The sequence below is a fragment of the Ursus maritimus genome, unplaced genomic scaffold (assembly GCF_017311325.1).
Source record: "Ursus maritimus isolate PB19 unplaced genomic scaffold, ASM1731132v1 scaffold_2, whole genome shotgun sequence".
Taxonomy (NCBI): Eukaryota; Metazoa; Chordata; class Mammalia; order Carnivora; family Ursidae; genus Ursus; species Ursus maritimus.
The window spans coordinates 36,990,432-37,015,359 of NW_024424452.1; the positions used below are offsets into that span (position 1 = coordinate 36,990,432).

Sequence of the window (24,928 nt, forward strand, 5' to 3'; positions counted from 1 at the left end):
CGGGGGGGGGGGGCGTACCCAGCAGCCATGAGGACAGCAATCAAGGGAGCCCAGAGCACAAGGGGCAGAGCAGGGGCGGCTCTGAAATGATGCTCGGCGGTCAGCCTGGCCCACTGCATACCCAACTCCATAGTCAGCGTCCGGCTTCCGTCTCAGCCATGGGCCTTGTCCCAGAGGGCAGGACCCTGCACCTTCCACACCCACAGCTGCCTAAGCAGTCTGTGGCTGTGGCCATGAGGCCCGTTTTCCCTCCTGTGGTTTTCTATCCGCGCAGGGCGGGCGGGACAAGCTCCGGCCCCAGCCCCCACGGTGCGTCCCAGTCCGTCCCCGTCCGGGCCCCTCAGAGCCGACCGGGGCCACACCTGAGGCCCTGAGAGGCCCGCCTACCTCTTCTGCTTGACGGTGATGCCCTTCTGTTTCAGGGCTTTCTCGTTGGCCATCTGCAGGAGCTGGATCTCCTTCCGGGAGAAGAGGCGGATCGCGAACGCCTTCTCCAGCAGCTTCTCTGGAGACACGGTCTTGGCGATGTCCCTGACGAAGGTGCGGATGTCCTGCTTCACGCTGTCTGACTCCAGCGGCTGCCCAGCTCTGACCTTGTGGAAGAACTTGAGGATGGCCAGCGCCACGCGGTACAGCACCTTGTACCCCTCCACCAGGAACACATCGAAGACACGAGCAAAGTAGCTGAGGGGCAGCTCCCCAAACAGCCAGCGCTGCCAGTCTGCGTAGACCTGCAGGACGTCCTCGGACACGGCCACCATCAGCTTGTGGGCCGCCTGGCAGTACTTGTTCACCAGGTCCCCGAAGGTCATGCAGGAAGACTCGAAGGCCAGGAAGCTCTGATCCACGAGCTTCCTGCTGGGGTCATTGCAGGCCAGGATGCGGCAGGCGTTCTCGAAGCACTGGGCCTCGTCCGTGCTGTAGTGAAGCAGCAGGGCCACGACGGCAGGCAGGGCGGGGCAGAAGGACACGTCCGGGAACTGGTTGGCAATGCAGAGCAGGATCTTGCGCACGGCACCCTCCCCGCGCGTGTTCAGGCAGTAGCTGGGCACCTGCGTGTTGTCCACGAACTCGGGCAAGGGCAGGCTGCTGGTGCTGTGCTTGCCCACGATCTTGCCCACGATGTCGCTGTACACGCTGGCGTCCGGCGTGACGGCGCGGCAGGGGATGTCCCGGATCAGGCGCTGGTACACCTTGCCCCGCAGGGCGTAGCTGCGGGCCCAGTAGCCCTGGCGGGCCAGCTGCTTCAGCTCCTGCAGCTCGGTGCAGCTCAGCTCCTTGGGGCCCAGGTCCTGCACGGCAGCGTCCATCTTGTCTCTGTCCACAAAGCAGTTGTACCCCGGTGGGTCCATGGTGCTGGGTGCCCAGGAGGACAGTCGTAGGTTGCCGGGCGTGGGCACGGAGCAGCGAAATCCCCAGCCCCGTCTCTGAGGCCTTGCTGCTAACCTGTGTGCCACCCCATACCCTGTTGGATTAAAAGTCAGGCTTAATATATGCATATGAACTTTCGCAGTTTTTGTTTTAATTTCTTCTTTAAAGATTGATTGATTGATTGATCTATCTATCTGGGGGGAGGGGAGAGAGCACACGCACACAAGCGGGGGAGAGGGAGAAGCAGACTCCCCACTGAGCAGGGAGCCCCACCTGGGGCTTGATCCCAGGACCCTGGGATCATGACCTGAGCTGAGGGCAGACGCTTAAGTGACTGAGCCACCCGGGCGCCCCTGAAGGTTCATGTTTTAAAGAACATGTTTTTGTTTTAATCTTTCTGTAAAGTATTTGAAGGGCTTCCATTTAAGATAAGTGGATACTGGGGCACCTGGGTGGCTCAGTGGGTTAAGCCTCTGCTTTCGGCTTGGGTCAGAATCCAGAGGCCAGCCCTGAACTCTCTAGAAATGCCAGCTAAGTTTCAGGTAGAGAGGCATCGCTGCTGGGGAGCAGACACGAGGGCTGGTGAAATAAATGGAAGCTGTCGTGGCTTCGACATTAAGACATTTCTGGGTCTGAATGAGCCAGAGGTGTTGGGGGATTTGGTACCACCCCTCTGCTGTGGGCAACCACGGAGATCCAGGCAGACGTTATGAAACGGGTACGCTGTGCAACCCCAGACTCTCTGGCTAACGGGTCACTGCACCGCACGAGGATGGCCAAACACAAGTCTGCCGTTCGGGAGCCCGCAACTTAACATCCATCTCTGCCAAAGGCTCCTGCCCTTGGCACACAAGCACCATGTCTGCCTCCTACCTCAGACCAGCCTTTCCACCCGGGACGGTACAAGTGGACGAGAGGTCTCAGAGCTTTGCTTCAGGAGGTTTTGGTAAATAACCTGATCGTTCCAGTTTCTCCTGCATCTAGAACACTCATCTGAAAACATAAAAAGGAAGTCATGCCTAAGAACGCTGAGTGGAGATTCAAGAATTACAGTATAAAACCTGTACATGTGAGAAGGCGGCTGGAGAAAGTCCCTTGAAAGGGTATTTTTCACTGTGGCAAAACATACCGAAGATTTACCATTTTAGCCATTTTTAAGTGCCTGGTTCTGAGACATTGAGCGCATTCACGCGGTTGTGCAGCCCTCACCACCGTCCGTCCCTAGATCCTCTTCCCCAGTTGAAACTCTGCTGCCATTACCCACGGACGCCCCCTCCCCAGGCCTGGCGCCCACCCTTCTGCCTCTGTCTCTATGAACCGGACACACAGAGCCCCACAGAAGCAGAATCATACACATTCAACATTCCGTGTCTGCCTTATCTCACTGAGGATCACGCCCTCAAGGTTCATCTAGGTTTTTACCGTGTTATCAGATTTTTTTAAGACTATTTTTATTTATTTTGTTAAGATTTTATTTTTTAAGTCATATCTACACCCAGGGTTGGCCTGGAACTCCTGACCCCAGGATCAAGAGTTGCACGCTCTACTGACTGAGCCAGTCGGGTGCCCCTAAGACGATTTTTTAGAGCAGTTTCAAGTTCACAGAAAAATGGAGAGGAAGACACAGATTTCTCATGCCCCCGGCTCCCCCACGCATGCAGGGACACCCTACCATCAGCACGGCTCAGCAGAGCGGGGCATCTACTCCAGCTGAGGAGCCTGTGCAAACATGTCATCAACACCGGAAACCTGCCGGGTAAGAGGGTTTGCTCCTCTTCTAGGAGTCTGGACGAGTGTATGATGACACGTACCCTCACGACAGGACCATACAGAGAACTTCCACTGCCCTAAAATACCTCTGTGCTCCACCTATCCGTCCTGCCCTCCCCCAATCAGAATGTCATTCCTTTTTATGGCTAAAGAATATCACAGTGTGTGGACAGAACACGTTGTGTTTACCCCTCCTGTGTCGGTGGGCACGGGTCGCTTCCAGCTCCTGGCCACCGTGAGCAATGCTGCTGTGCACATGGGTGTGCCAGGGCCTGCTGGAGTCCGGTTCCAGCTCGCTTGGATACGGAGCAGTTGCTGCTCTTATAGGATGAGAGGAGCTAAAACAAGGTTTTGTAACAACACCCATTTCACATGTCCCACCAAGAGCGCCTCACCCACAGAGGGACCCAGCCTGCTGCCAGGCTGGAGCCTTCCTCTTCAGAAGAAAAGAAGGCTCCACAGAGGCCGTAAGTTTGCTCTGTCCTGGGCGGGAGAGGAGCCGGGTCCCCCTTTCAAAGGCCCTAAAGAGTCAGGTCCAGAGCCATGCCCAGGCTGCACTCCACAGCCCCCCAGGAGCAAATTACTTATAGGTTTGCGGGGGGGGGGGGGTTGTTGTTGTTGTTGTTGTTGTTTTCATTTTTAAGTCATCTCTACTCCCAATGCGGGACTCGAACTCACAACCCCGAGATCAAGAATCGCACGCTCTTCGGACTGAGCCAGCCAGACACTCCACCTATAGGGTTTAGATCCTTTATACTAGGCTCTAAGCCCACTAACCTCTGAAGGGGACCCCAGGTCCATCCTGCGTGCGTGAAAAGCAGCAGCTCCTTCTCGGGGCAGTAAACATGTTTATAAGCAGAACCAGAGCTGGGCAGGACAGCACCAATCCTCACTCAACCGGCCTCCCATTCTGGTGGAATATTAAACTGGCAACTCCAAAGACGATTATCGCACCTTGCAAAGTTCCTTCAGAAGGACCTTCAGGGAGAAGCAGACAAACGGTTTCGTTTGCTGCAGCAAGGAGTTCGGGGACACGCCAGATTCGGAGGGAGGCCAGGGCGTGCTCAGGAGACCCTGAAGGAGCTGCCTGGACCCCCATAGGCATCCTCCTCAGGTCCCACCCCAAGAGCGAGCATGGCCCTTCCGGGACCAGGCAAGCCGGGCTTGCAGCGACCTCCGTAGGCATCTCTGAAACCAGATCCAGGGTGGTCCACTTAGTTGTTGTCATTTTAAAACATGAATTCATCATCACAAAAAGGGCCAATAATACAAAATTACAGAACAAAAATGTCAAGTCCTGTTTCAGTCCCCACCCCACCCCTCTTCCTCCTAAAGATAATCAGTACTCACATTTTAGTGCGTACCCCACAAAGCCTTTTCCTTAGACTGACACACTCATTCACAACCACGTTAGATCGTGTAAGCTGGCTACCGGGAAGGAGAAGCCAGGGGGCCGGAAACACGCCGAACATACGAGAACACATAAACTACTCTCAGTTGAACACTCGTGCCCTGGAGGTAAGCTTTGGAGCTGACGTGCCTGTCCCCCCAGACATTCCTCCTACAGCGCACGGCTACCACACGACTGCGGGGACGCAGAAAACAGGCCTCACCTGCGCCCCATGCGCCCCCCCGCCAACCCGGCTGCTGTCCAAGGGACCAGGAAGGGGGAAGGTGGCCATGCTTCCACGTCCACACCCAGGGGTCAGGGGTGGAGAAGGGAGGCAGGAGCTAATGCAGGAGATGATCCAGTGTTAAGTCAAGCAGGCCTGGCTTCCAAGTCCATCTTTGTTTGCCTGAAGCTCACACAAGCCATGCCTCTTCCCCAACGGGCAGGTACCCGCGTATGAAACGGAGCTGGTAAGAACAACCCACCTCACGGGCATGGGTCCTCGTGCAACACCTGCAGGGTGAGGTCACACTCTGGGCTCGCTGGCTGGGCTGGGGTAGGGGTGGCAGCCTGTAGAGAAGCACACCCCACTCTCTCTCATTTCCCCTCCTCTGTGCTCCCCGCCCCGGCTCTGCTGCTCTTTCCCCTGCCTGCTGTACTGTGGGTGTTCTGGACACCCCGCTGTCTATTCTAAGCCTGCCAGCAGGGCTGGGCTAGCAGGTGCCCTGGAAAACCACTTTCCTTGGGCCTCCAATGCAGAAGGAAGGGAAGGACTTTTGATCACAAACGCTGACTCACCTAAGGCCACCCCCCACCAGTGTCAGGGTTGCTGCAGAGCGACAGAGTAGGCTGGTTCTCAGGGGACACCTCCCCACCAGCCCCATGGGAGGAGGCCGGCCCCAGCTGCCTGTGGTTCCCTGCATTTGGAATATAGGGAAGTACTCGGTGTGTTCTGTCCTCAGCTCTGGGCCTAGCCTGCAGTTCTGGGAAAACTGAAAAGATTCTATTCAATATCCTTTCAGATTCACCAGAAACGCAGTGATGACTTCAGACAGCCAGGGACACGGCACGCCTGGCGGGTGAAAACTACTAGGGTGGACCTCTCTCAATCTGAGCTCAAGGGATGAGAAGGAAGCTGCCAAGAGAGCTGAGGAAAGGTCACTCTGGACAATGAGAGGAGTAAGTGCAAAGGCCCTGAGGCAGGAACAGGCTGGTGTGCTCCAGGAAGAGAAGGTCATCCAGAATGGCCAGAACACAGCAAGCAAGGCAAAGAGCAGCAGAGCCATCCAGGGGCCAGATCACGCACGGGGAGGAGTCTGGATTTTTTTCTAGGTACAGCCGGAAGCAGGGAAGGGATGTGATCCAACGACAGTGCTTAAAAGCCAATTGTTAGGAGGATTAACGAAGACTGTTTATAGAAAGCACTCAGCCTAGCCTGGCACACACAGCAGCTCAGATGTCCCTAGGGCTTCTCATTACTGCTCCACAGGGTCCCCTGGCCTGCTACAGGCTCACGGATGTCTGGGGAGGGACAGGGACCCGGTCATCATACCTGGTCATCACCCGGGTATGGCCCCTTCTGGTAGGGGAGGTTCTCCCACAGGCCCACCCAAGTCCCCAGCTCAATCTTTAGGGATAGTCCCTCCAAAGGGCCTCTTTGACAGACCTGCCTCCCCCTCCCCTGTAAGCCCCTTCCAGTGACCCTCACAAACTCTATGCCTGTTTTGAGGGTTTAGGCTACCTACAGATAGGAAGCAAGTTATTCTTGATAAAAAATAAACTAGAACTCTAGGCAGCCCTGGGTGGCTCAGTAGGTTAAGAATCCGACTCTTGGTTTCGGCTCAGGTCAGGATCTCAGGGTCTTGAGATCAAGCCCCGCATCGGGCTCTAAGCTCAGCGAGGAGTCTGCTGGAGTTTCTCTCTCTCTGCCCCTCCCATGCACTCTCTCTCTCTCAAATGAATCAATCTTAAAACAAAACAAAACAAAACAGAACTCTAAGTGGAAATGAGTGATCCCTATTTCTCCCAAATGTTACATTGCTATGCCAGCAACAACTCAGTCTGGTTTCCCGTCCCACCGTGATGACCGCTGAGCCCTCTGGCCACGTACACTGTCCTGAGGGTGCCAAAGGCAAGTCTACACCAGGCTGTGATGAGCTCCCATGCACTGGGTGGTCCTCCCCACAGGCCCCGGCCAGCGTGGCTGTTTCTGGGAAGGGAGTTCCTAGGAGGATCACTTTCGCCGGGTGCACCCCATGGGAGTTCAAATCAACCCCCACTCTGTCCCCCAGGGCAACAGGAAGAGAAGGTACTGGCCGGATACAGGAGCCCAGGCGCCCCGAACCTGCTGGTTCTGCTCTGTCAGGCGCACGGTGCCCCTGCTGACAGGAGCAGGGTGAAAGGAAAGAGCGGACAGGGAGGGAGTGACAAGACCTCCTTGCAGGACAGCGGGGCAGGAGATGTCCGGGTACAAGCAGCTGGCAGCACCTGTTCAAGCTGGACCCCTCCCACCCTAATCCTCACGAGCTGCGGAGCACGGAGCCCATGGCTGCCGGCCGCCAACTGACTCAGCCTTGCATTCCCATCTCCCCTAATCCTGAGGACAAGTCAGTGGTATGCGGACTGGCTCCACTTTACAGATGAGGAAACCAAGTACAGAGAGGTACCCACGAGTCCTCAGCACGGGCAGAACCACCCCAGGTCTGGCAGCTTCCAGGGCGCTCACAGAGACCCCTGCTGTGCCTCTGCCCCTCTCACTTCAGGAGCACAGGCCGCCTGGACCCACGTGCTCTCCTCAGCGTGTGCAAGGCTGGCTTCCCAGGGCCCCACTGTTGTCCCCAAACACTGCCCAGGGTCTGGAGAGTCACAGGACCTCTGCATTTCTCACCTCTGAAGCGAGGAACATGACTTTCCCAAACTCTTGGCTGTGAACCTCACTCTCCTGTGACAAGCACAGACACATGAAGCCTGGGTGACTTCATCTTAACCGCCCCGCACTGGGCTCCAGGCCTCCCTTCCAGGCCGTGCCTCCCCCTGCCCCAGACTTTCGTTCATTTGACAGGCTTCTGTTAAGAGACCTCCTCTGTGCCATGAGAGGTTACCAAGGCAAGGCGCTGACTCCACCGGAGCACAGCAGAAGGGGCAATGGTAGGGGCCCTGAGTGTACAGAGACGGGAGCGGGCCAGGTGCCGGAGTGGGCAGGACACAGAAAGGAGGGCACCGCAATCTGGGGAGCCTGAGGCGGGTGGTGCTGAGTGGCCAGAGCTGGGACAGGAGGGGACTGATGGCTGTGGTACCAGCTGCCCTAGGAGACTGGACCTCAGCCCCACACAAGTGGGACAGTAGGAGAGTCTAAGCAGAAGGTGGCACATTAGAAAAATCCCCCTGGTGGCCAAGGAAGGAGGGCTGAGTCCAGACAGGAGGCACAAGGAGGGTGGGGTAAGACCAGCCAGGGAGGATGGAGAAAACGGGGTGGGCCCAACAGACTGCTCAGGGGTGGATTCCACCAGAAGTGGGGACCCAGTGCTGGGGGCAGACACCCAAACAGGGAACACAGAACCTGGCCCAAGGCAGGGGTGAGGTTGGCAGAGCGGAGGGAGTGCGGGATGGAGTGTGAAGTGTCTGTTATGGCACAGCCGCCTCTCACTGTCTGGCTCCTGGACTTCTCCGCCACTGAGTCAGCCTCACGGAGGGAGCACACACATGGCCCTGGGCGCCGCCAAAGGGCAAGGGGCAGCTGTGTGCAGAGGGAAGTAGGCCCTCAACGGAATTCTGACCGCCCCCCACAGGCTGCATCCCCACCCCCAGCTGAGAACAGCGCACGGTCCAGAGCTGGGCCTGCTGGGCCTTAGTCACTGAGCACAGGACAGGGCGGCTGCACCGCTGGAGTCAGCAGCTGTGGCTCAGCGTTTCCTCTGTGTTCTGAGCAATCCTACATTTGTTCAGGGAGCAGGACCAGCAAGCAAAGAATGGAGAGGAAGGAGGCGGCGGCCCCAGCCCTGTGCTGTGTGTGTGCAGCAGGACAGCGGGACTGGGAAGGAGGGGTGGGGATGTGCCCGGTTCTGGGTCTGTGCAGTTCCACGGGTGGAATTCACAGCTTTCTCAATCTCTAGGTACCCCGCAGCCTTGGAGGCCACCGGTCTCTCTCAAGGTAGAGCCTACGGAAAGGCCAGGGCACAGTGGAATGACACCCACTTGGCACCAGAGATGGGCATGAGGAGGTGACCCAGCCCCGCTTCAGCCCTCCCTCGGGTGTGTGCATGAGAAAGACAGGTTTGCTGCCTGACACGGAGATGCTTGGAGTGCCGAGGCCACCAGGCAGTGGGGCAGGCAGGCAAGACAACCTGTGTGGGAAGCGAGAGCTCAGCTTACGGGGCATTTGGGTACAAGGGAGGGCCGGTGGCCGGGGGGACAGCCTGAAAGGGCACCAGTGAGTCAGGAATGGCAGACATGGAAGGTGGAGCTTCAGGGAAGTTAGGTGGCAGGAGGTGGAGGGTTGGGAGAGGTCCCTGAGGCCATCTGGCTGAGAAGACCAGAAGGGGCAGGGATGGGCATGGCCATGAGAGCAGGCCTACAGCAGGGCACATTCCAAGGCAGGTGATGCCCACCTTCTCCCACTACTCTGGAACCTTCTTCTCAAGTCTGAGTCAAATCAGACTTCCTCACGAGGCTTAGTCTTCCCACCTGTCTGTGGGGAGGCCAGGAAAATGCCCCATTCCACTCCTGGGAATCTGCTGGAGGCCACAGTGACAAAGCTGCAGGTCATTGTGTGGAACTGGGGCAGGGGGAGGTATTCATGCCCCCATCTGAGCCCTCGCTGTAGGGTCTCAATTCTGCAGACGGCTGGCAGTGATGGGGTCCCTGACTGGGGTAACCACAGTCACCAATCCCCCACATTCCCTTACTGTGCCGTCCTGCCTTCACCCACCTCCCCCATTCCCACCTCTCTTCTGGCTCTGGAACCTGAGACACAGCACCCACCTCCTCATCCTCTCTCCGAATGTGCCCTTCGTCCTTCTGGCCAGACAGCAGGGGCTCCCTTGTACCCTATGCCCCTCTACCTCGACTCTCCCCGGACCCTGAACCCCTCTGAGCTCTCCCCGGACCCCACCCACCCATCTGAGCTCTTCCCAGACCCCGCCCCCCATCTGAGCTCTCCAAGGACCCTGTCCCCCCATCTGAGCTCTTCCCAGACCACACCCCCCCATCTGAGCTCTCCAAGGACCCTGTTCCCCTCTATCTGAGCTCTCCCCGGACCCTGCCCCCCTCTAAGTTCTCCCAGGACCCCATCCCCTCCATCTGGACTCTACCTACCCAGGGTCCTTGTTTCCCACCCCGTCTCATCCCAGCTCAAAGCTGTCACTGCAGAGCACTAGAGGCCAGAGTGGGCAGCCTTGGCCTGATACTCCCCAACTTCACAAACTTTACATCTCTACTGCTTCATCCCCATCCTGGTCAGCTCTGACTGCCAGAGATGACGTGTCGCTGACAACCCACTCTCATGACCCCATCCAAGAGCTCGTCACGATCCTCTCCCCACCTCCCACACGTCGTGACTCTATCTCCCCTTACCCAGCGGCCCTCTTGGCTTTACTTCCTCGCCCACTCAGCCTAGAAGTGCCTGCCAAGCCCCTCCAGTCTTCCTGTCTTAGCCACCAGGCACACCCACGGGGGAAGCCAGCCCAGCGGTGCACTTCTCTGCGCCTGCACACCAGCTGCAGAGGGGAAAAATAATGCTGCCCTGGTCAGGGCCCTCAGAGCCGCCTGGCCAGCACCCTCTCTCATTCTGCACACCAGTGACAGCTTCACACCCACCTGTGGCCCTCCCACTCTGCCCCTCGATCTGCATCTCCCCTGGGTCCTGGATCTCACCTCCTGGGCACCCGGCTCGCCTGCGTCCCTCTCCACCATAAGAACCCACGTGCTGCTCCGGCTCTGTTGCTCCTTCTTTCCCTCCCAGTCAGGCTTCTGGAGAGAGTGGGGTGTGCCCACCTTGCAGGGACACCCTTGGACCCTTATTTCCCTGAAGCATGCATGGGTGACCCCACGGCTCTCAGCTCTCCTCTGTGGAGACCTCCCCCTTCCCGCCCTCCTCCCTCGTGCCTGTCTCCTGACCCCTCGGCCGCCATGCCACTCCTCCTCCCCTCCCTCCACGTGTCTCTTAATGTGGCTTTCACAGGGGTCCATGCTCTTCTCAGCCTAAAATCCTCTTGTGAACTCAGGTCCTGTACCTCCAACTGCTTTCCTGAGCGTCTCCCTACTATCGTACGCTCCAAGTGACCAACGCAGCTCTGGGCTGCACCTGAAACCCTTCAGGATCTGGCCCAAGGTACCACACGCACCAGGCGACCCCTGAGGAGGGGGAGGCCAGGCAGGAGACGCCAATCGGCTTCACACCTCGGCCCAAACGTCCCCTCCTTCACCTGTCCTTCCTGACCTCCCCGGCAGGGCTGAGGGCACCCTCACTGCACTCCACCCCTCCTTGTGCAAAAACGGTTTTAACTGTGGGCACGCTGCTGGGATGACCTGCTTATGAGTCTAGCTCTTCTACCACATGACGATTTTTGAGTCCAGGAGCCTCCCGCCATATCCAGTGTACCCGGGAAGGAGGAAACAAGAGAAAGAAACATGGAGACGCAGAAAAATCCCAAACCACTTTAGCCCAAGAGGAAAATTTAATTCTAAATAATAACAGAGGCATTTGCCAACTTGTTCTATGCATGTGACCTTCCCAGCAGGCATCTTCGCATAACGGAGGGGGCAGGCTGTTCTCTGCCTTAGCCCTGAAGCAGAACACAGGGAGTTTTCAAATATTAATGGCAACTGGCAACTCCACAGCGACTCCCAGGCAGCCAGTTCTGGGGAAGTGGATAGTGGCCCTTTGCTGGTGGCACACGATGGCGGGCGCGTGCCAGGGACAAGGGGTGTAACCATTAACAAGGCATTAATCACAGCACAGCTGGCTGGCCCGTCTGCCTGTCTCCAGGCAGAAGTTCAAATGCAGGTCTTACCAATGGCACCTAAGTCTAGGGCACAGGACCTGGAACAGGTCCCTGGTAGCCACTCCAAACAGTTCCCTACGTCCCTCTGTTGGCTCAAATACCTTTGCCCCAGCCTGGCCTGGTCTGCCCACAGGCAGGGGCTAAGGCTGGAATGGGGCTCTGCTAATGCAGGATCTGTATCTTCTGAGCAAAAAAAGGGTCCTCCTAATAGCAGGTGTGGAAAAACACCCCCAGGGCACGTAATGCATCAGTCAGCTGCGCAGAATTAGAAGCAGAAGACAACTGGCCTGTCAGCAGCATTAGAATTCTGACCTGTCTGAATTCCAAGCAAAGTGCCTGTCACAAGTGTGCCTCAGAAGGCTGGGCACAGAGCAGGTTGTTAGCAAGTATTTTTAGACCTGACAACAAAGCTGGAGCGAGAGGGAGTCTTGCAAGTATAATCATTTTAATAGGCATCCAAAACACTTCCTGGGTGCCGGTGTACCAAGTGCCGGAAACAAAGACGCAAGCTCTCCATGAGCTGCTGCCTGGGGGGACAGGAATGGACAGACCATGTCAACCCAGGTGCAGGTGCAAGGACAGGAAAGCACAGGGCGTCAGGGGCCTCAGCTGGGTCCTGACGGACAAGGCGGTCCTGGCCCAGGAAGCAGAAGCAACACCATGGGCCCAGGACAGGGCCACAGTGGGCACAGCCACTCAGGGGCGGGCAAGCCCTTCAGTCTTTAAGAGGGCAGTCCAGTGACCATCATTCACGGAGCAGATGACAAAACAGTACTAGAGTCCAGCCGCACGGGCTCCCAGAAGCCAAAGAGCCTGAGACCAAGGCCTGGCTGTGCTGGGTGGTGGGGAGGGACAGCCCCAAAGGCAGGGAAGGATGTTTGAGGCAGCAGGAATTAATGCATACACCTGGATCTCAGGCCAGCAGCTTTACCAAGATTTGAAGGCTAGAACAATTGTTGCTGGAAAAGGAATTACTGCAGATAGAGAAGCCCTGGAAAATGATACAAGGAAATGCTGAAGGGACAGAATGCTGAGGGAAGCTTTCAGTGGGAGCAGGTAAGGAGCTACATTTAGAATACTATACAGTAAGGCTTTTATTGGTAACAGAATCGTCCATTGGTAAGCAACACCCTCACTGTGTGTGGTACCCAATTAAAACTGTGTAACGATTAGGCAGACACAGTGTCAGATTATGGGAAACAGGTCAAGCCATGTCTAGTGTGTTCTCAATCACCTGTAAAAGGAGAGAGCAGCTTGGGTAGGCTGGAGGGAGAAACCATGACTGCTCACATGTGACCCCTGCCAGCAGGTCCTTGTGCAATACCCAGGGGAGACTGATAAGGTCCCACAGCCAGGCGGGGGACATAACTGCCACAGGGCAGAACAAGATCTTGTCTCTCGGGTGCCCTAAGTGAGGAGCACGTTCCTTCAGAGACAAAGATAACTTCTAACAGCCCACTGTGCACTTATCTGAAGGCCAGACCAGCCCTGTGGGGCCCTGTGCCACCCGAGGGCAGAGAGAGGCTCCTTTTGCAACATGGGCCTTTCCTCACCCTCTCCCCCTCAGCCCCCGGGTGTGGGAGGAAGACGGCAGGGGGCACCACACACTTGCTCCTCTGCACTGAGAGTCTTTCCCAAGTCCTGCTTGCTGCTAACGCCAATGTACCACACAGGAACTGGGGTCCTGGAAGTACAGCAAGGGCACCTCGAGAATCCCACAACTTTGAATCGGTCTCTGGGTCTGAAAAACACTTTTTTCAGAAATCTAACTGTAAGAACGCTCTGAGGGGACCAACCCTTGGTCTAGAGGGAAATGGGTCCTTTGAGAAGAATGACAATCTGGGTTTCCCAAAAGGCACATAAAGCCATGAGACAGGAAGGCCCCTGGCATCAAACATCTGTTTTTGTACCTTTAGGATCTCACACGTCGCTGTTTACTCTAACCAACAAATGGGCTCTGTGAGAAAGAAAAGCCCACAGTCCTGCCCCCGCCCCGGCCCAAAGCCAAGGGCTTACAAACCAGACTCCCACTACCTTACCCACCCTCTGCTGTATGGACATAAAACATCAGGTGCTTCCGGACTTCTCATGCATACTCCACACGCTCCCCTGGGGAGGCCCATCCCAGTCCCTGTGGCTTCAGCACCACTGGAAGGAGTCCCACAAACACTCTCGAGCCCAGGACATTCTCCTTGGCTCTAGACTAACGTACATCCATCTACCACTGGGAAGCCTTACTGACCCTCAGCTTAGTATCTCCACACCAAAAGTTGTCACCTGCCCCGAAGCCAGCTTCCTTCCAGCACCCTGTGTGAGTGGCATGGTGCTGCCAACTGCTGTCACCTTCTCTTGGGAGTGTTCCCTATACCGCCTCTCTCCCTGGCCCTTCCCCTCCCGCAGCCACCTGTCTCGGGGTCCCACTCTCCTTTCTGTCCCCCAGCACCCTTCCTCTGTGCTGGGCCTACACCCTTTCTGGCTAGGGGGGCTTCTATGGCCCCCCAATGGCTTCCAACTCAGCGCAGGCCTTCACCACCCAACAAGGCTACTGCTGCCCCGTCACTCACAAAGCCAAGATCCCTTGGGGGCTTCCCACTGCTCTCAGGGTAAAGTTCAAACCTGAATCTGGAACTCAAACCCTCTTCCCAATCTGCCGCCAGCCTTGCTGTCCCTGACCACCAGAATTTCCCAAGGCCCTTCCTGCAACAGCAGGGTGCGAGGAGGCCATGCCCTTCTCATGGCACAGGCACTGTCCCTTTGCCTGGAAGGCTCTTTCCCTCACACGGTCTCGCCACATCTATTCCTTCTTCAAAATTTAACTCAAGTCCTGAGGAATCCCTACCGAAGGCCAGCCGGAGGCTACTGCTCTCTTTCCTCAGCAAACTCTATCCACCTGTGCGGGCATGCAGCGGCCCCCCTCCTCCCTGCACCGTGAGCTCCCGCGAAGAGGCTCCCACAGCTTTGCGGCCACAGAACCCGCTTGGGCCTCCTTGTGTGAAGGCAAGTAGGATTTCGATAAATTTGTGTTGAAAGCATAACGAAAACCACTGAATAAAGAGTTCAAGTGGATTCTTAATAAAATGCCTGAGGTGTTTTTTTTTCCCCTTTGATATTATCTCCATTTGGAAAGTGACACTTGTAACAGCCACTGAAATTGCTGCTTTGAGTTAAAAAGGGCTTCTTTCTTCCATGGACAGAGTTGTCATAACAGGAAAGGTATGCTACAACAGGTAAAACATTGAACAGGGTAAATGTTAAGTGCTTTTTTATAACCTGCTTCATTGTTCTTATGTGCTTTAAACCAGAAACCATCTAAAAGCAAACAAATATGTCTTCTGAGGTTGGCTCAGACCGTAACTGCAATTAGGAGCAACACAGTGTACCCAAGGTCACTTGGCCTGCTGGACACTCCTGGCAGGTGCGCTGAGGCCCACCTGCAGGTGAACTTGCAGACTCAGGGGGTGAATTTTATTACTGTTATGAAAAGCCTGTCCGGATGACGTCTATGTTCCCCGAAGGTCACCCTTAACGCAGATGAAAACCAGTGCACTAGCCTTAGCACCTTGGTTCAACAGCCGTTCAGAGAAAACTGCCTGCCCACTCCATGCCAGACAACAGGGGAGCAAAGATGAATGTGACGTGGTTCTCACCCTGTTCACAGGGAGAGACAAGCTTCTAAACAGAGCACTTGGTACCGGATAAGCACTTCACATAAAGGCTTTATCTGAGGGCTGAGAAGATTAGTTGAGGACCAACCTTCAGAACAAAAGGAAGTGCATGTGGGGCTTGCACCACCGGCTAGGGCTTACTGCAAAACCTCTTGAGAGCTTCCTGGACCTTTTCCTATCTGGGTTTGCTTCTCAGAGCCTGTATCCCTTCAAATGAATAGAACCTACATGCTTGTCCCCAGAACAATTAAGCAAACAGTTGCAGGTGTCTGCTATGAGCCCTCACCCTTAAGTGGAGGAAACAGCTACATCTGTGGAATAGTAGGGTTTGGGGGTTTCTTTTTTTTTTTTTTTGGTTTTTTGGGGGGGGGCATTGTTTTGTGTTTTTTGCAATTGCCCCGCTGACACCTGAGCAAACATACATCAAAATAATGAAAACCACCTCCCAGTGCCCCTACTGGCCCGGGGAAAGGCAGACAGACTCCTAAGTAGGAATAAAAAACTGGGGAAACACCGAAACACCAGCATCACAACCACAGCCACAACCTCCCTCCCACACCGCTATCTTAACAGTCTACCTGTGCCTCCCCATAGCCCAGGTGGCTCTTAGACAACCTTTGGCCTTTAATGTCAGCCCAGTGAGTGGCAATCCAGGAGCCCCACAGCGTCTGTTCCTGTACAGAGTGAGGTCATCAATGAAAACCTGTAGCCGGGCCACCAGCACCCCTGCCCAAAGAAAACCGTGACCTGGTGCAGCCTATCCCCGACCTCCAGCTGTGCTTACTCAAGGCTTGGAAAGCACAGTGCCCGGGGGCCTGCGCAAATGCTTCCTTCTGCGGGCAAGGCCTGGAGAACGGCAGCCGCCTGGCACAGCAGCCACTCCAAGGGCTCCAAGGCTGGGCAGATAGATACCTAGGCGGCAGGTGGGCGGGCGTGTCATCCTGGGGCAAGCAAAGGGCCGAGAGGAAAGCAGCTGTAGGTCTTCAAGGGCAGAACGTTATCAGAGAATCTGTTGCAATTTCGACTCCAGAAGAGGATTTCCTACCCGCAGAGCCGGAAAGTGCCCCGAGAAAAGAGTGACACAGGAAGAGCTCTTTCCGACGCCTCGCCCTGGGCGGGCCGCAGACCTCCGCGGGTCAGGGGCGCCGGCCCTGCCCCCCGGGGTGGGCGTCCGGCGGGGTCGAGGTGGGCCCCGGGCCCGGGCGCGCCCCGCCCCGCGCTCGGTCCGCGGGGCCCGGCCCGGGGAGGGCGGGCAGGGCCAGGCGGACGGCCGCGGACCCCGGGCACAAGGGCTCCGGACCCCCGACCCGCGCCACGGCCGGCCCCCGCGCCCCGCCTCGGACGGAGGCCCCGCAGCACTGCCCCACGTCCCCTCCCTCAGCACGCCCCCGCCGCGGTGACAGCCGGCGACCCGACCCCGCGCCGGGCCGTCACGCCCCCCGGCCTGCCGCGCCGACCGCAAACCCACCTCCGCCCGCCGCGCCGCGCCGCTTTTCCTCAGCTGGCCGTGCGACTGAGCGCGGGCCTTTCTGCGCACGCGCGCACGCGGCCCCGCCCCCGCCGAGCACGCGCCGCCGGCTGCCCACCCCGGGCGCCCGCGGGTCTCGGCCGCGGCGGGCTCTGGGCATGCGCGCTGGCGCCCCGCCGCAGGGCGGCGGGAGCTTGCGTCGCCCGGAGTCGGGTCCCCGAGCTGCGGGGCGCGGGCTCCGCGCGCCGGCCCCTGGGGGCGCGAGCCGAGTGGGCGGGGGATGCGGAGTCCCGCCAAACGCAAGGCTGGGGGCATCCGGAGCCGAGAGGGCTGCCAGCCAGAGTGACCGCCCCGCCGGGTCACGCGTAGACCTGGGAACGCGCGTCTGCGTGGACACGACGTCTGGTCCCGAGCGGGTGGAGAAGGGGCGCAGGGGGTCCTCGTGCGGGACCTGAGCGGAGGAGCCCTGAGGCCAAGGCCGAGAGAGACAGCCGGACGGAGACAAGACAGGGACACAGCAGGCCAAGAAAGAGGCCGAACACAGGCAGAGACACAGCGGGGACAGGGACACGGACGTCCAAGCGGCAGTGACAGGGCAGGCAGAGGTGACAGAAGGGGACCAGAGGCTGCCGTCCTCGCTGGGGGAGAAGTCACAGCGCCCTCTGCGGGTCCTGGCAGGGGGCGGGGGAGCCAGTGCCACCGAGCCCCACGGGGGTCCGCAGGCGTCTGTGGGGGCGACGGCGCATTCTCTGGAGATCAGAGTCCTTGAGGGTTGAAGCCACCGCAGCCCTTGGGGTGTTTCCAGACCTTAGATGGGTCCTGGCATCACAAGGGGGTTCATATCTGTTGGGAGAGGGTCACAGTGCCTTTTAGGAAGGGGAGAATGCTCTCTGAGGGATCACGACCTCACAGGTGGGGGAGTTGGCAGAGCCTCGAAGCGTTGTTCGGCCCCACAGGGGGCTCTCAGCCTTCTGGGACTAACACAGTGCCCCTTGGAGGGGGAAGATAATGCGAAATGGGATGACAGTGGCCCCAGGGGGCCTCGAGCAGCTCTTGGGGGCTGTCCCATCCCTCTGTGTCGGGGCGGGGTGTCGCTGTGTCCGTCACACCCCTCCCAGGCATGGGCGCGTGGCATCGAGGGAGTCGCGGGGCAGGGTCGGGGGAGGGCACAGATGGCGACGCGCGCGACGCCAGCGAAGAGTCCCCTGCAGGCGATGCACTGGATGAACGTGCGCCTCAATGTGGAAGCAGCGCCCCGCCCGCGCTTCGGGCTCAGGCCGTTCCGCAGCGCCCCCGCCGCTCACGCCGCTGCAGCCTCCGCAGGCGCCGCGTCCACGCATCGCGCCAGGGCAGCACGAGGCTCCCGCGGGTGGCGCTGAGCCCGGGCCCCCGGCCTGCGACCGCGGTCCCTGGCCCGCCCCCAAGTAGCAGGTAGCGGCGGCCCGGTAGCAGGCGCGGGCAGCCGCAGGCCGCGTCCCGCGCCGGCACCCACAGCGCGCTGCTCCCTCGCCTCGCGCGCTCCTCGCCGCTCCGGAACACTGCAAGCACGGCCACCGGGAAGCGCGTCCACGAGCCGCGCGCCTCGCCGCGCGCGCCTACCGCCACCTGCACCGCTGCGGGGAGGGCGAGAGGGGGCGGGGTCAAGCGGGGCGGAGCCGTGAGGGGGCGGGCGGCGCGTAGGAACTCTGCGCGCCCGCGGTGTGGAGAGGGAGGCACAGAGGGGACACTCAACGCTGGGGTGGGGGTAGGCATCGAGAGGCCACCGGGAGCTGACAGGGCGGGGCAGGCGACAGTGGGAGGCCCAGGGAGGGAAAGGGCAAGGTGAGAAGGTGAGGGCAGGAGGCCTACCGTAGTCCTTCCTGCAGAACTTCTTCAAGCTGATGCGGTAACTGCCCCGGGCTGGTTTGCAGTGCAAGTCGCAGTCTGGAGGGGGTGTGGAGGCTGGCACAGGATTCCCACCTCCTTACCCCACCCTTTCCTCCTCCCTCCTTGCACCCATAGCCTTTCCCCCCAGTCATGGCAATCTAGGGCCCTGTTCTGTGTCCACTCACCCTGGGGCTCCACAGGGCTGCTCTCCTCAGTGGGTCCAGGGACAGGAGTCTCTGCGGACAGGGTGAGAGAACAGCGCGCATTGGAGGGGGAGCATTTGCAGGGCTCAAGGGACAAGCAGGTAGCAGGGCACTGGTGTGGCCTTGGCTGAGGTCGAAGGAGGGCAGGGTCACTCACTAACGCAGGGAGCAACTGGAGAGCGGCTCTGCTGGAAGCCCGGGGCGCATCGATTGCAGGTGAGGCCAGTGACGCCATCCTTGCAGGGGCACTGGCCTGTGGTCTGGTTGCAGGTTTTGCCAGCAGCACCAACAGGGTGACAGTCACATGCTGAGGACAGAGACGGATGGTTAGAAGCCCATCTGTGGATGCGGGAAACCAGAGGGCGAGGATGTGCAGGTAGCTCGTCGCAGGCTCACCCCTGCAAGCGCGGCGGTCACTCAGGGCACGCCCAGGGTCGCGATAGAAGCCCTCCCGGCAGTAGTGGCAGTGGCGGCCAGCGGTATTGTGCCGGCAGTTGAGACAGACGCCGCCACTGCGACGGCCGGACAGTCGGTACAGCTCCATGTTGAAGCGGCAGCGGCGGGCATGGCCATTGCAGGAGCAAGCTGCAGGAAGGGATGGGTCAGGGGCAGGCTGGCCTGGTCCACGATCCCCAGGCCACCCTCCAAGGCCTCACCAAGGCAGGCGTGAGCTTCCCGGGCCGTGGCCCGCTGCCATGGCCTGTCGCAGTAGAAGGGCTTGCAGCGGCCGCAGTCGGGGCCCTCGGTGCCATGCTGGCAGTCGCAGATGAGGTGGCCCTGGGTGTCCAGAAGGCACCTTGAGGCATGCCCATTGCACTTGCAGCGCCCGCCCACCTGGAGCTCAGTAGCTGAGTAAGAGTAAGGGACCATGGCCATGGAGTCCCTGGTGTCCCCCAGCATGGCAGGCCTTGTGAGCACTACTCGAATGTCTGTGGCAGTCACCCAGTCTTGGAGTACTGGGCTGCTGTCCAGATCCAGGCCTGGTGGGCTTCCATCCTGCACGCTGAAGGCCAGAAGGCCACCACCATCAGGCTGGACCTGGGGCTCAGGGAAGCACAGAGCTTCAGGCCCTGGGCCAGGTGGGCCATCCGCAGGGGCAGGCGGGCGGCCATAGTCCAGGCCACAGCGGGAGGAGAAGAAGCCCAGTGGGGCCCAGCTGCGGCCGTGGTCCTGTGACTTGAGCAGGGCCACCGAGGCGGGGGGCGCCGAGCAGAAGCGCAAGCTCACGAACACCAGCTCGAAAGCCTTGCCCAGAGGCACTGTGAGGGTCACGTTGTGGGGCGCCTGCGTCAGTGAGTCCGAACGCCAGCACGCAGGGCTTGTGGTGCTCCCTCCGGAGGTCAGAAGGGCGGCGGGGTGTGCCCGCCTCGGGTCCGAGGCATCACAGGCCCGCGTGGCCGGCCGCCCGCACGTGCTGGACGCCAGAACCTCGCGGCCCAAGGCGGCATTCACCAGGCCGGGCACGCAGCCGCGGGGCGCGCCCCCGTCGTCATGGCAGGGGTCGGCGGGCGCTGGCGGCCCCAGGCTCAGCGCGGTCGAAAGCGTGCCCGCGGTCAGCAGCAGCCCCCAGGGCCAGCAGGGCATGGCCGGGGCCGCGGTGGATCAGCCAGCCCGCAGGGCCCCACGCCGCTGCCCTCGGGGAGAAAGAGCCGGGATCCGGGGCTCTGCCCGCTGGCCCGCAATGCCGAGCAATCCCGGGCGGCCCCAGCCGGGGCCAAGAGGTGGGAGCAGCCGCGGGCACGCCCCGGGCCAAGCGCAACAGCGGGGATGCTGGCGCGTCCTCCCGCTGGGCCTGGAGCGATGACAGGAGTCGCCTCCGCTCCCGGCGCCTCCGCCCGCGGAGGCCCCACCCGTCGCCCGCCGCTGCACTCACCCACCGAGGGCCGGGTCGAGCAGGTCTCCCGGCCTCCCGGGAAGGGCCGAGGGCGGGCGGGGCCTGGGGCGCCCCGGCCGCCGCCTCCTCCCGGCTGTAGCTAGGGTCGGCGAGCTGTGCCAGGAGGGGGTGGGGGGCGCAGTAGGCGCAAGCCTGGGCCCAGCCGGGGGCGGGGCTGCTCGGGCCGGGAAGGAGGGAGGGGAGGGGAGGGGGCCTCTTCGGCAGAGCCGGAATCAGAAGCAGATTCAGACACTGGCTGGGCCGGCGGGGGAGGGGGCTGGGAGGCCCGGGAGCCGGGGGAGGGGCCGGGGAGCCAGGAATGCGCCGGCGGGAGGGGTCTGGAGGGGGCGGCTCAGCCACGCAGCCCGTGGGGGACCACCCAGCAGGGTCCCCGGCCTGCATCCAGGCCCTGACTGCTCCTGGGACTGTGCCACGTGCTGGGCGGGGGTCTGGCCGCCTCCTCCCTCAGGCCCATCTGGCAGGCTGGGCCCTGCATCTGAAGGCTGGTGCCCTGATGCTCCCCTGGGTCGCTACAAGGAACACTCAGGGCTGTAGCAGCCAAGCTGGGCTGGTGGTTATGGGATGTCCCCAAGGCAGTGGTCTGTTCTAGTAGAAAAAAACCCACAGTTGGGACCAGGTCTGATTTTGAATCCAAGCTGTTCCAATTTCTAGCTCTGTGGTTCAGGCCCCTTAACCTGTCTGAGATTTAGTTTTTTCATTGGACTGTTACTCAACTTTGCTGAGCCATTGGTGGTGGTTGTGGGGGTGGGGTGGGGTGGGGGTGATGAGCCACAAAGGTATTGGACGCGGCCAGGGGTTCCACAGACTTGAGTCCCTCTTGCTTTATGTTCAGGAAGGATGTATCCTCCCAGTCTGACTGGAGCTTGCCTAAGTAATGAAATTGGCATATCCCACCCAGATCAGGCCAAAGTCTTGTCCCAAAGCATCTCTGGGTCTCTGTCTGGTTGCATCACCAAGACGAGGCCAGCCCCCAGAGCTGGCAGGGAGGAAGCAGAAGCTGGGGGAGGAGGAGGGAACCCACTAATCAGCAGGGGCCCATGGGGTTCAGGGTCTTGGTCAGCAGTCGAGGACCCCTGTAGAGGGTGGGGAGTGGAGTTTGGTCCATGGGGAGGTCCTGGTCACAGACAGCTCAGTGTCAGAACCCCTGAGTCTGGCCCACATACCAGCAGGTTTTGGTAGGGAAACTGAGGCAGGAACCCAGGTGGGCAGCCTGGGCACCAGCTGGGGATGGGGCAGCTGCAGCTGAGAGTGACCCAGCCAAGAGACATCAGTACTACTCCGGATAGAGACCGTTTCCCCACAACCATTAAGCCCTTGATGGAGGGGGCCAAGCATCCCAAGGAGGGTTGTCTGCATGCAGAGGAGACAGGGAACACTGGAACATGCCTGACCTAGGTCCTGAAGTTTCGGATGGGACGTTGACCCTAGGCCAGGCCCAGCAGCTGAGGGAGGATGCCATGTGGGTGTGTCTGTGTAGGCAGAGCTGCCTCTTCCAGCTGGGCCAGAGATACTGCAAGGACCCACAGAAGAAGGTAGAGAAAAGCAGAATCTTCTCGCTGTTTAGGAGAGGAGGGGCAGGAGGACACTGGAGGCTCCCAGGGGAAACCAAAGGAGAAGAGGTAAGAGCAGCCAGGAAGACAGGGTGATGGGGCACCTGACGTGACTAGCACCTTCTGGTCAGGCCCTCACATATGTGTGTGGGGGTGCAGGGGCTGATGAGATCATGGGAGACTTAAGAAGAGTTTAGTCAGAGGGGCTGCTGTCCTCTCCCTTCATCTTTGGCCGCAGCAGGGTGGGTCCCCTATGGAGCCGGTGCCATGGCACCTAATCCAACTTTGAGATAAAAAGAACGTGCCCCTTACAACAGATAACAGTGCATGAATGAGGGGAGCTGATAGGGACCCCAGTCTGCTCCAGCACGAGTCAAGTTCAGAAATGGCATCTTCCCAACCACCCTCTTCAAGGTCTGTCCTATCATCAGCCTCAAACCCAACCTGGGATGAGCGGAGCCCTGGCAAGAGTACCGGCTGTAGCAGATCCTTTTGGGACCATTAGAAGCTAAGAAGTGACTAGCTGGCCACAGTGGGGAGAGATGCCCAGGTCCAACACAAGGGTTCCACAGAGCCCGAGACAAGCCTCCAGGGAGCCCCTGGCTATCTGAACTTCAGGACTCAGGAGGCAAGAAAGGAAATCGGAAATCGGGGAGCAGCCTCCCCTCCAACCCTGCGTCAGACTTGCAGGCTTTGTCTGCAGCCCAGCCTCCTCGGGAGTTGGGGCTAAGGTCTGCAGAACATCTGGTGGTTTCTGGTGTGGGTGGAAGGAGGCCGCCAGGGCTCAGCCTGCTGCCTGTGAGTGTTCAAGAGTGTTCAAGAGTGTTCATCCTTGTTAGCAAGCAGGGAGCTCTGGGCCCAGAGGGCGGTAGTACCACCAGCTCCCCAGGGAGGAAGATGTAGGCAGCCCCGCCTCTTCCCCAGAATGGCCCCCTGCACACATTCTCTTCTGGCCCCTAGGATGGCCCTGGCAGATGGCCTGATGAGAGTTAGGGAGGGCCTTCTCCCCAGCCCCCAAGCCCAGCTCATTGCTCCTGCAGACTGTACCACCTGTCCCCAGCCTCTGGGGCCTCTCACACCTCTCAGCTGGTCCTGCCCCTTCCTGACACCTTAGAAGAGACTCTGGCTCCCTGCTCCCACATGCACCTTCTCAGTGCACCACAGTCCTCCCACTCCCATCCCGGCAAAGTGACAGCTGCTGGCTTTGGGGGCACGCAGGAAATCTACCTGGGGAGGAAGGGACCCAGGGGGTCAAATAGTCCTAGGCCCCAGGAGGCTCGGGTCTTTCCCTTAAAAGGCGGACTGATCGAACACTCCTGGCCCAACCCCGGGCCGGACTGTTCCCTCCAGACGTTTGCAAGCCACCACTTGTACACATTTCACACAGACATTTATTGAGCATCTGTTATGCCGACAGGGGCTTCCAACCCAGCAGGGAAGACAGACGGCTGGGGAAGGGGAGCACGGCACGCTTCACCCTGAGGAGGGTGGCCCCACCGAGTCCGCGGCCACCCTGCATCCTGCACCCCCGGCAGGGCCCCCGTGCCACGCAGGCCCTCTGTGTGGTCGCGACCGGCTCTGCGCGCCAAGCGGAACGCTGAAAAGCAACATTGGGGGGAGGGGGGAGAGGAGAGTCCGAAAAGCAGAGGGAAAGGCTCGTAGCCCCCACCCCCTTGGCCTCCTAAGGGCTTAGGAAGGAACGGTCTGGGGAGGGGTTTCCGCGTCCCGCGCGCTGTGCTGTGCACGCCCCGGCGGGGCGAGGTCCGGAGGGAGGAGGCGTCCGGCTCCCGGTGACTTCTCTGGGGAGGGGGCCGCGCGCGCGCGGGCTCAGGACGTCCCCGGCTCCCGCCGCCCCGCGCGCCCGGCCCGCCGCTGCCGCCGAGCGCGCCAGCACAGGAAGGCGGCGGCCAGGAGCCCAAGGCCCGCGCCCAGCGTGGTCAGCGCCACGCCCTGCTCCAGGTCCAGGTGGGGTCCGCGCAGCGAGAAGGTGATGGCGGTGGCGGCGGCGCCGGCCAGCAGGGTCACGGCGCCGAACGGCAGGACGCAGCGCGGCCAGGAGCCCCCCACGCCACCGGTGGCCAAAAGCAGCGCGCGCAGGGCCCCGGGGGGTTCGGGGGCAGCGGGGGGCGCAGGGGGCTCGGCAGGCACCGCGGGCGGGGTCTCGGGCGCGCTCATGCCGCCGACGGGGGGCCGCGCTCGGGGTGGGTGTGGGCGCCCGCACAGCCCCCACTCCCTTCCTCGACCGCCACGTCAGAGCGGATTGGGCCGGGATGCAGTGACGCCACCGGGACGCCGGGGAGAGGAGTTCGCCGCCGCCTCCTAGCTTGGCGCTGAATCAGGGTGGGCGGTCGCGAATCTAGAGGGGGCGCTAACCCAGACCTCTGCCCTCGTTCTCCCTCACGCTCCGGGGGGCACCTTCCTGCCCAGGTGCGGACAGCCCTCCACAAGACACCCACAAGACGGGTCCTGATAGGTGGGTCATTGAGTCAACAACCTTTGGGTGCCCATATGAGCCTGGCCAGGGATGAAGGTGGACAGCACCCCTGCCCTCAGGGGGCAAAGGTACAGTAGGGAAGGTACACAATAAACCAAGTGAACTGGTGGATTAAATAATTTACGGTGGAGACCACTAGCTATGTAAACTGATTTTGGCCAGTAACAGGGTGGTGGTGGAACTCACCCTGAGAATGAAGATTCCTCAAGATCAGAGCAACTGGGCATGAGCTCTGGAAGCAGCAAAGGCCAGGGGG

General features: G+C 60.0%; 3 protein-coding genes across 5 annotated transcripts in view; all 3 read right to left on the reverse strand.

Annotated features, from left to right (window-relative positions):
* Positions 1-16,293, reverse strand: part of TBC1D24 (TBC1 domain family member 24) — a 22,074-nt gene extending 5,781 nt beyond the window's left edge. For 2 of the 3 annotated variants that reach the window (XM_040635495.1, XM_040635493.1), the window contains exons 1-3: positions 3,919-3,954; positions 2,245-2,364; positions 388-1,465 (exon numbers count right to left, since the gene is read on the reverse strand). In XM_040635495.1, coding sequence (XP_040491429.1) covers positions 388-1,352 — 965 coding nt within the window. In that variant the 5' untranslated portion in view covers positions 1,353-1,465; positions 2,245-2,364; positions 3,919-3,954. Of the gene's footprint in view, positions 1-387; positions 1,466-2,244; positions 2,365-3,918; positions 3,955-16,109 lie in introns of those variants that run through there. The other variant, XM_040635494.1, reaches the window with a different exon arrangement.
* A 1,644-nt stretch (positions 16,294-17,937) lies between these two features.
* On the reverse strand, positions 17,938-20,318 carry NTN3 (netrin 3). Its single transcript, XM_040634549.1, has 6 exons — positions 19,391-20,318; positions 19,131-19,319; positions 18,892-19,041; positions 18,717-18,767; positions 18,514-18,588; positions 17,938-18,278 (listed from the first exon to the last, which is right to left on the reverse strand). The coding sequence occupies exons 1-6, from the start codon at positions 20,316-20,318 to the stop codon at positions 17,938-17,940; spliced, it is 1,734 nt and encodes a 577-aa protein (XP_040490483.1).
* Positions 20,319-24,005: 3,687 nt separating this feature from the next.
* LOC121103627 (transmembrane protein 100-like) lies at positions 24,006-24,353 on the reverse strand. Its single transcript, XM_040634449.1, has one exon. The coding sequence runs from the start codon at positions 24,351-24,353 to the stop codon at positions 24,006-24,008; it is 348 nt and encodes a 115-aa protein (XP_040490383.1).
* Positions 24,354-24,928: the final 575 nt, after the last annotated feature.